The sequence below is a fragment of the Otolemur garnettii genome, unplaced genomic scaffold (genome assembly GCF_000181295.1).
Source record: "Otolemur garnettii isolate 467f Iridium unplaced genomic scaffold, OtoGar3 scaffold00145, whole genome shotgun sequence".
Classification (NCBI taxonomy): domain Eukaryota; kingdom Metazoa; phylum Chordata; class Mammalia; order Primates; family Galagidae; genus Otolemur; species Otolemur garnettii.
Window position 1 is genome coordinate 981,616 of NW_003852540.1, and position 10,649 is coordinate 992,264.

At 47.9% G+C, this 10,649-nt stretch overlaps 1 protein-coding gene across 4 annotated transcripts in view; it reads right to left on the bottom strand.

The window, feature by feature from the left end:
* Nucleotides 1–8,273: 8,273 nt before the first annotated feature.
* The window catches only part of KIAA0753 (KIAA0753 ortholog), a 65,413-nt gene continuing 63,037 nt past the window's right edge, over nt 8,274–10,649 (bottom strand). For 3 of the 4 annotated variants that reach the window (XM_023518730.1, XM_023518729.1, XM_023518731.1), the window contains one exon: nt 8,274–9,802. In XM_023518730.1, coding sequence (XP_023374498.1) covers nt 9,685–9,802 — 118 coding nt within the window. In that variant the 3' untranslated portion in view covers nt 8,274–9,684. The remainder of the gene's footprint in view (nt 9,803–10,649) is intronic. The other variant, XM_003799031.3, reaches the window with a different exon arrangement.

A 10,649-nucleotide genomic window follows, 5' to 3' on the forward strand; every position in this document is an offset into this window, starting at 1 on the left:
CCTTGCTTCAACCTCCCAAGTAGCTGGGACTACAGGTGCCCACCACAACGCCCGCCTATTTTTTTTTTTCTTTTGTGGTTGTCATTGTTATTTAGCTGGCCCAGGCTTGTTTCAAACCTGCCAGCCTTGGTATATGTGGCTGGCACTGTAACCACTGTGCTGTGGGCACTGAGCCTTGGTCCAGGTTTTTTTTTCTTTGTTTTGTTTTTTGCAGTTTTTGGCCGGAGCTGGGTTTGAACCCGCCACTTCCAGCATATGGGGCTGGTGCCCTACTCCTCTGAGCCATAGGCACCGCCCCAAGGTCCAGGTTTTTAAATGAGTCCTGATTCTTCACAATAGCAAGAACTCCAGTTTTAGTCAATTCCTTTGTTTGGATGGGAACCAGGTTGGCTGAGTTAGTGCAGGGAGTCTGGGGTTTATTAGTACCTAAAGCTGTGAATGATTATCTCAGTTAATTAAAAGCTTCAGCAAGCCAGACCAGTATCCCTGTCCACTCATGCCCTCGTGGCCTCTGTCACACATGCCAGGTCACAAGGGCTACAGCAGAACTCTGCATGCTGGTCTCAGGCACCAGCCTGGGATAGAGAGAGAGGGTGTCTGTCTACCAGGCTGCACACCCCAGAGATGAAGACAGGATCAACCCTGACAGAAAGAGCCCAGGCCTCTAGGCCCTGCCTGGATTGTCCTCAGAAGGGATTTCTTTTTGACACTAAAGTAACTGTTGGCCAGAGAGCCACCTACGAGGGTGATGAAGGCTTCTGGCTTCCCATAGGAGGGCTGGGAGGAGATTCTGCAGGCCTGTGAGGATTGCCAAGACTCCTCCATCATATTGAGCAGATATAAAATCCATTACCAGAGCTAAGCAAGGTGAGAAGGCCAGCGGAGGCCGGCCCAGGAGGGCACACACTCAGGCCAGCATGATGGGGCTCACTCAGCCTTCAGGGTCTGCCCCTCCAACTCCCACCCCACTCTCAGATCCACATTGCTCTTGATGCAGTAGTTTGGGCGGCAATTCTGTTCCTCATTCACTATAAAAGCCGGTGCCTGCAGACCTCTCCGCACATTTACTGTGAGGCTGGAATTTATGATGGATTAGATTTCAGAGGAGGGATTGATTAAATACAGATGGAGCGCTTGGCAAGGACCTGGGGCTCCCAGTAGACTCCCCCATTTAGAAACAGAATAAAGATTAGAAAGCTTGAGCAAGGGCAATCCGGGGCAAGTCATGCTTTCAAGGGAAGGGAGGGAGGACGGGATGGTGAAAGCCGCGTATTCCTGTTCAAGCCCGTCTTCCTGAAGCTGGACAGAATCCTTTGCCAGGGGAACTAATGAGCTGCTGAAACCACCCTTACTGCTTCAAACACATCAGCCTCCTCTGGCACATGATGCTCCTTTTGTCACCAGTGTGGGGACTGAGATGCTGGAGTGGAAGACTCAGATTTGGCTAAACCCCCTCTAGGACTTGTACTGTCTAACACGCTACATCCACACCTATATCCTTCCCTTTCGAGACTTTCGTCTTTGGCCAGGGCACAATCATATACCTATGATTATAGCACTCGAGAGGCTGACATGGGGGGCACTGCTTGAGGTCAGGAATTTGAGACCAGCCTGAGCAACAGCGAGACCTTGTCTCTACCAAAAATGGAAAAATTAACCGGATGTGGTGGCAGGCACCTGTAGTCTTAGCTACTTGAGAGGCTGAGGCAGGAGGATCATTTGAGTCCAGGAGTTTGAGGTTGCTGTGAGCTATGATGATGTCATAGCACTCTAGCCAGGGCAACAGAGCAAGACCCTACCTCAGAAAAAAAAAAGACTTCAGGCTTTGCCCATCCTCTACCTGGAGGCCACCCCTTTAATTACTAGTCTCAACTATCTTTCTTTCAATATCTACTTCAAAGGCTATCTCTTCCATGAAGACTGCAAAATCACAGCCCTCCCTCAGTAAAACTGAGTCATTCAGGACTCTGCTTCTTCTCTGCTTTATTATTGTTTCTGCCTTTCTATAGTATGCAGTGATCCTTAAGTGAATGCTTATGTAAACTAAAAATCATCTTATGTCCTAGTCTTAAGACGTGCACAGACACCTTTTGTATGTGCTTTGGCAGTTTGTGCCTGTCCAGTGTCAATGCCTTGTGCTTTGGTTATCAGGGCTCCATTCTTCTATGGGAGCTGCCTGCCCTGTGTTCAGTCCACATAGTTGTGAAGATGCTAATCCATCCCCTTGTCCAGAGTGGACATGCGCCTCTGATCTGACCAGTCACAGTACAGGGATTAGATGAGGGATAGGCTTGCTACCCAAGTTGGACCAGAGCCAAGGAGCAGCACCCCCCAGGCACTTGCAGGTCCTCTTGGAAATGAGGGGCTTCTTTCTACTGTGGCTGCTACATAGAAAAAATAACAGGCTGAGGCTGCTGGTGCGTATTTTGCCACTATGTGGGGAGAGGCTGCCTGAGAATTATACCTCTGGAAGGCAGAGGAAGGATCTAGACTGGAGAGCTGGGGACACTGGCTTTGTCCCTGAGGCTCACATGGTGGGACAGAAGGCCATCTGTGGAACAGCTCAGTGGGCATGAAAGTGCAGGCTGGGGCTGGTGCTGGCGTGTCCAATTCTCACATGCCACCTGGCACAGGTGCTGGAGGCCACAGGTGAGAGCACAGCTCAGCATGTGGCTGTGGCCTGACTTGTACCTTCAGAGTAGAGCCTCAGCTTGTGGCAGGAGATGCTGGGAGGAGGGCCTGGCCAGCAGTGGGCTGGATGCCAGGTCCTCAGGAGCAGCACTGCAGTATAGTAGGAACTGCATTGAATTGTAGTAACAAATTTTGACTGGTGACAACGGGGTTCTAGATGGGAAAAATCTCTACTCTGTGGGCTGTGCAAGATGGCTCACACCTATAATCCTAGCAGTCTGGGAGGCCCAGGCGGGATGAATGCTTGAGGTCAAGAGTTCAAGACCAGCCTGAGCCATGGCAAGACCCTATCTCTACAAACAGTTGAAAAAATAGCCAGGCTGGTGGTGGGTGCTTGTAGTCCCAGCAACTTGGGAAGTTGAGGCAGGAGGATTGCTTGATCCCAGGAGTTGGAGGTTACAGTGAGCTAGGCTGACACCACTGCACTCTACCCAGGATGATGGAGGAAGGCCCTGTCTCAAAAAGAAAGAAAGAAAGAAAAAAATCTCAGCTCAGTGACCAGAGCACAGTGGTTACAGCATCAACCACATACACCAAGGGTGGCAGGTTCGAGCCTGGCCTGGGCCAGCTAAACAACTTCAACAACAACAACAACAAAATAGCCGGACGTTGTGGCGGGTGCCTGTATTCCCAGCTACTTGGGAGGCTGAGGCAAGAGAATTGCTTAAGCCCAAGAGTTTGAGGTTGCTGTGAGCTGTGATGCCATGGCACTCTACTAAGGGTGACATAGTGAGACTCTGTCTCAAAAAAAAAAAAAAAAAACCTCCACTTTGTTTCAGTTTCATCTGTGACATGGGTTAATAGTCTCTGTTTCAATACTAGTGTGAAGAATCAAATAAGGTAATGTAGATAAAGCTAGTACTCAGCACCCAAGCAGTGGAGTCACCGCTGTTACTGTGCGGCAGGGTTCACAGCATGGCCCAGCCCCAGCAGGGTTGTATGGCCTGAGGGAAGCAGATTGTGATGGGGTGGGTGGAAACTGAGGCAGTATCTCGGCTCTGACCTGGTCACTGCTAAGCTGTGTCAGTAAGGTAAGGAGGACACCTCAGTTATCATTATAAGTTCAGAACTAAGCACGAGCCTGGCAATGTTTGCTGACTTTTGAAAACTAGAGACTGCACTTAGGTTTATCATCTGCTGAGATCTTCTAGGCCATCTAAGAATCATGCCCTTGGGAGAAAGACAAAACTGTGTGATACAGTGAAAAGGATGCTAAACTTAAAGTCAAAAGATTAGGATTGAGTTCCAGCTCTGTCACTATCTGCACAACTCTCACCGTGCCCCTTAAAGAACTGAGGCTTCTATAAACCTCAATTTCACCATCTGTGATGTGGGGCTAATACTTCATCAACCCCATAAGTATGTGGTCCATACTTATGGACCTTTCTACTTATGTAGAAAGTTCTGGTGGCCTTGGAAGCCCCGGAGCCCTGTCTGAGGCAGCCCACCCTGACCTACCAGATGTGTTGCTCAAGACAGCCAAAGCCAAGGCTGGGGAAAGTGTTGCCACATGTGCAGTTTGAAGGGCAAGGCAAGGAGAGGCACCCAGTGTAAACGGGGAGAGATGTGATGGGCAGAAGATAGCCAGGGCAGTGCTTAGAACTACGCCTGTGAGAGCAAGCTGAAGTTTCTCTCTCCCAAGGCTCTCAACGACAAACCCAATAGTTAACGTTTATCGATCACTTTCTATCTGCCAGACACTATTCTAAGTACTTTCACGGGTCTTCCCCTTAATCCTCGCAAGAGCCCTTGGGTGGGTACAATTTTTATCCTCATTTCATGGATTAGGAAACTGAGGCATGGAAGTCACACAAGACTTTAACTCAGTGGCTCCAATTCTTAACTGGCCATATTAGTGCTGGTACACAAAGCAAGGGTGGTTATAGACATCTAAAGAAAGAACCTCTTTAAAGGCATTGTGTAAATTGTAACGTGTTAGGTAGATGTGAGATCTTAAATCTGAAGTATTTATGTAACTTCTCTTGGCCTCTAGGTAACTCTCTAAAAGAAGTGCATTAAAAAACTATGCTTGAGAAGAGCCCCCTCTTACTGAGCCTATCTGTGGAGACGTGACTTTCTCTCAGGAGGTCCTTAGGGCCCTGTAGGACAGTGGCTGCCAGTGTTCTGGGGGCCAGTAGAGCTCCACAGCTCCCTGGTCTCCCTGCTTCCCTCCCATGTGCTTCCCAGGAATTTGTGTCTGTCTGCTGGGAGCTGTCTAGGTCAAACTCAGCTCAGGCTCAGGGAACTCTCGGGCTGTGGAACAGATGGCAGAGCTCACGTGTCTGGGACCCAAGTGCCCCTGCCCCTCTAGATCACAGCATTTCAGAGCCAGAAGTCTCCCTGGAATTCTCCCATGCCCACGAGAGCTGCCAGGCATGGCTAGAGAAAGACTCTGAGTGCCGAAGGCCCCACTGGGGCAGCTGGCAGGATTGGATGTGGGCTTTTCAGCACAGGCATGGTGACCATCTCCAGGGATCTGTAGCCCGTGAGTGGGAGGTCTTAGGCTGACCTCACCAAGACTGACAGAGGAGACAGAACAATGTGTGGGTGAGTGAGATTCTCTGGAGCCAAGCAACGCAGAAGGGAAATGCATGACTATGTTCAGGGAGGGAGGCCGGGGAGAAGAGTGGGGTGTGGAGGATATGGAGCAACCCAAGAGAACACATCCTCAGCAGGGAGCGCAGAAGGGGCGGGGGTAGAGGGTTGGTTCTGACTGAAATAGAGGCCAACAGTGACCAGAGGGGGGTTTGGCGATAAGGACACAGAGGTAGGCAGTGTCTCAGTGATGTCTACAGTTGGGTTTCAAGATGGTATAAGGGTGCTCTTTAGTGTAAATAAGCTCCAGAAAACACCAAAAATGACTTTGAAAGGTTCTCCACAAAGGATTTTAAGGTACTGGAATAGGTGGAGGGAGGAATGAAAACTCTAAGGCCAAGAGTGTCCTGAAGAGTGAATGACACCACCATTGGGGGGAAAGAGCGGCATATTCAAATGGCTTGGGAGTGACCGGTGATGAGTGGGCAGTAGTCATCAGGAAGAAACAGTGGAACCAAGGAGATACTAGTACTTTCTGGATCCTCAAAGAGAAATGGGAAGGGAGCAGGTTCTGCCGCAGACCCTGCGGAGGGCCGGGGCTCAGTGAAGGGTGGAAAGTGGTGTCTGACTTATTCTAGGCAGCAGGACATGGTGGAGCCCACCTGGACACACCTACCGGGGAGCTGGGAGGGGCAGACTTAGGGTTGGGGGCATGTGGACGCAACTGCAGCTCACAGGAGGGACTCAGATGATGAATGGAAGTCAGCCAGGAAAAATGCAAAGATGCAGCAGGTCTGGTTCAAGAAAAGTTGACCGGGGATACTGGGCAGATGAGCATAAGAACAGCTGAGGGGGACTCTCGGGAGATGGCGTGGAGCAGGGTTACCCGGGAGGGCAGGGGCCAGCTTGGGAAGAAGACTGGGGAGAGCAGAGCAGGGGCTCCAGGCATGCTGGCAAGAGAGAGACCTAGTTCTAGAGTTGAAGTGCAGGGGAGGCCTGACCACAAAAGCCAGCCAAGCCTGCTGTCCGAGCTGTGCCTGCCAGGTCAGGAGGACAGTGCTGATGGATCAGTTGACTGAGTTCAATTTGGCCTGACAGCCAACCCAGGACCCTAATCTGGGGTTTCCTGGGGCCTTACTGAGGACTGGTAGAAGCACACAGTATACCTCTTCTGACCCTGGCCCATATCACTGGGCTCAGCCAAAGAACATACCAGCAAACAGATGAGAGATCTCTGCCCTTGAACCAGCAGAGCTGAATGGACATGTACAGACAGACCAATGCTTTTTTGCTGCTCTTCAGAGGCCAGACAGCCCCCAGAGCTGTCCCTCAGGCTGGCCCTCCCAAAGGACACTTCTGTGGTGGTAAGGAGCACACAGTGATTTACGGGCTTTGCAGGGAGTTCTCAGCATGATCTCAAGTTGCTAAATCAAAGAGCACTCCTCTCAGAAACATAGAAGAATTATAGAAACCTACACCAAGGCTCAGAGAACACAGGAAACTCTGACTCCAGCCTGGCCCGCCCTTACTGGGCTCCGCTCAGGCCCTTCCTCCACCTTCAGACCCACCGCACGGCGGCGCAGTGGTTCATTCCCACTCCCTGCACACAGCCAGCCCACCAGGGAGGGGTGGGAGAAGCCTTCTCTCCTCACCAGCTCCCACCACCCACCGACCCCGCAGGCCAAGGGAGGAGGGACACAGTACAGGGACAGGAAGAAACACAAGAGGCAGGGTAGGGAGTCGTTCTTGTGGCCCCTCATTCACATCCGTCCGTCCCCTTCCCCAGTCTGGTGGCGCTGACCCAAGGGGAGGCGGAGAGGCACAGCCACACTCTGGGAGGAGGGAGGCAAGTTCTCGCCATCTGGGTTGGAATTCCAAGGGCAGCAGCACCTCTGAGAGGGGATCTGTAGTTCTCTCAGGTGGCATTCTGTTTCAGGGTCACAAAAGGTCAACATTCTGTGTGTGAACTATACAAAACGTGCGCCTTTCTTCTTTCATCAATTCAAAAGAATTTACTGAGCGCCAAGCCCATGCTCGGCAGAGCCCCTGCCCTGAAGGAGCTGAACAGACCAGAGGGAGCGTGGAAACAGGTGGAAACCCGCGTTGCCGGCTGCGCGGTGGAGAGCGGGAAGCACACTGACGTGTTCAGCATCTCTGGACAGCCTATGCAACAGTCACAGACTCAACTCATCAAGTCTCTGCTTCTGAAAATACTGAAGAGAAAACTGAAGGCAATTAAGGGAATAATTTACACACCATCAGCCCTTGTTTATGAAAAACCAAAGTTCTAGGGGTCTGGGCTGGCTCTAAGTCTGTAGACAGGAACTTTGGTTTTCTAAGAATTCAACTTCCATTTTCAAATAAAGGTTTTCTTTCTTGTGGTTTACTTGTGTGTCTTTGAAGAATGCCTTGATTCACTCTGAGTCCGGGCTACAAAGCAGACACCTGGACACAGGTAGGTATAAGTCTCACCCTCAGAGTCAGAGCAGAAATCTGTCTGGTGGGAGGAGTAAGGGGGAGACTGGAAAGATCCTGAAAGAAGGCAGAGTCTGGACTTGACCCTTCAGTGGACAGGCTACAAGAGAAAGTGCTTAGTAAAGGGGCTGCTCCAGAGGACGGTGTCCAGGACGTGCTGACTGGGGACAAGGAGAGGGAGGAAAACCCACTCAACCAAGCTCTCAAAATTGCTATAATTATCTTTATGGAAACAAGTGGAGCATAGCATCATGGAATATAGGTTTGTTTGATTAAATTATCTTCTTTTGTGCCTTATTTTTCTATAAAATGGGGTTAATGATAATGGTATCCATCTTACACAGATAAAAGGATTAAATAAGTTAATACATGGAAAGCACTTAGAGCAATGCTCTAGTATGTGCTCAATAAGTCTTAGCTTTTATTATTATTTATTTCTGAAGGAAGGGTAGCAAATACTCCCCTATGCTTGTATCAAATATAAATGTGCTCTCAGTGGTTTCTGTAAATCACATTTCACTTTGCCTGTGGGGGGAAAAAGAGATGCAAATTGTTTCAAATAGACATGTACATACTTTAAAATAGAGTTTATTAAAAAAAATCAGCACAGTAAAAACTGCCACACAAATTACTTCATACTGGCAACCACAGATGCTCCTATCAATTCAAGTGTACACATTTAACTCCCCAAATTAAAGACCTGTAATTTCCCTTGAAGCTCTTTAACTTCTGAAGTTACATAAAATTAAGCAGAAAAACATTAACATTAAATGAAAATCAATTTTACACAAATAAGTGTGATCGAGTAGTTTAAATTATCATCTGAAGTTCTTGTACTTGAGAGAAAACAGCAGATGACAACACTCTACATGTTATAAAAGGGTTCACATTATTCCCTGGGGGATATCTCATGGCATTCTTTTTCCACATTCTTTCACCAAGCCAAAGGCGAAAAAGTGAGGAAAAACATTTTCCAAGCAGTGGCCTTATTCTTTGGCACATTCCTTTTCTTTTTCTGAATTCAGGGCTATGACAACCCAGAGGCTTTTTTCTTGGTGAGACATGACTTGTAAGGCACTGAGGACCAAGCCACTGCGGTTCTTCAGTTTCTTCCTCCCTCTGGGGAGACACAGAGGTCTTAACACCAGCCTCTCCTCTGTTTCCTCCCAGATGGGGGTCCTCTGTGATCTGGAAATGTGGAAGTTTCTGACCTCAGAGACAGAATAAGCTTTGTACCTTTAAACCAGGCACAGGAGAAGGACTGGTCCTCTTCTGATGTCTGTAACTTCCTCTGAATTCAGAGCAAGTTTTTTACACCAGAGTGTGTCAACACACAGCAATAAAAGACATTTTGAACAAAATATGTGAAAAATCACCTAGGAATTGAACATTAAAGAAATGTGTGCTTATTATTGTGCAATGACAACTGGTGGGCTCCTCTTTTTAATAAGTTGCAAGAGCTCAGAGAGATCTGGCTGCAGAAACGAACGGTGCTTCACCTAAGTCTATCCCCTGACAGGGAAGTGCCAGAGATACAAACCGTGAACCTGGTGATGGGACCAGCTAAGAGCTGCACTTGTATTGGCATCGATGCCACCCATGGTTCAAGAGTAATTAGAACCCCTGGGTGAAATACACTTATCTATTACCTTTCAAAACATTTTCATCACCAGACTAAGATGGAGGAAGGAACACATTATTTCAATAGAAAAGTTATACATTCTTATAACATCATATTGCCTAAATTCACATCTCTTGGGTGCTGATAAATGTAACAACATTCCACCATAAACTTCCAAAACGATTGCTACGACAAAGAGAAAATGCAAAGTGAGGATGACTCCACTGGCATTTCCTTCCTTTCTTTGGGCAGCACCTTCTGGCCAGGATGGACAGCGAGAATAAAGAGATTCTGTGTGCTAAACCAAGGATGGTGCCGTCTCTTCTCCAGTGTGGTATCAGGGGTCCGGCCTTGGACAGCCTCTATGTAGCAGCCTCTAAGAATTCTGAGGTGAACACAGCTTCTGCATAATCTTCACACATGTCCTGAAGTTCAGCAGCAACAGCGCCCAGAGCTTCATCTACCAGCTCTTCTGAAAAGCTGGAAGACAAACAACACAGCTAAAGGTATATACGGCCAATATGGGAGCCACTCTCCTACTCAAGATGAGGAACTTAGTCAACTCTAAAATGAAAATGTAAATTCAAAAGGCCAAGAATAGCCAAGATACATGTACTTTTGAAGGAGAAAAACAAGGTGAGAGGCCTTGCTCTCCTAAATATAAAGATGGTAGTGCTTAGATCTCAAAGTCCTGCTAAAAGGGAGGCCCCTGTGACATACACAGGGTTCCCCCTATCCTTATTAGGAGGGGATGCACAGGAAATATTAATAAGGCTCCAAAAGTCAGCATTACACAAAAAAGGTAAATGCAAAGAAGCGTCACTCCCTCTGTCATCCCTTCTATCCCATTCCCACTCCAGAGTATTTCTGTTGTGGTGCTGGGTTTTGCTCATCTGGCACTCTTTTCTCTTAATTGGCATATGAGGTTGTTTTTCATTTAACCTTATTCTGATATATACTAGGTATTTTCCATTTGTTTCTTTGTTCTAATCTTTCATATTTTCTATTAACTCAGATATTATACACACTTTTATTCTTTTAATGGTTACCCTAGGATACAACTAGCATCCATGACTAAACATCTAATATTAATTGATATTCTTACTTTTTTCTCAGATAATGCAATAACACTAACTCTATTCCCTTCCTTTTTTTTTTTTTTTTTTTTTGAGACAGAGTCCCACTTTGTTGCCCTTGGTAAGATGCCGTGGTGTCATAACTCACAATAACTCTTGGGTTTGAGTGATCCTCCTGCCTCAGCCTCCCAAGTAGCTTGGACTACAGGCCTGCACAATCTCACCAGCTGATTATTTGTGTTTTTAGTAGA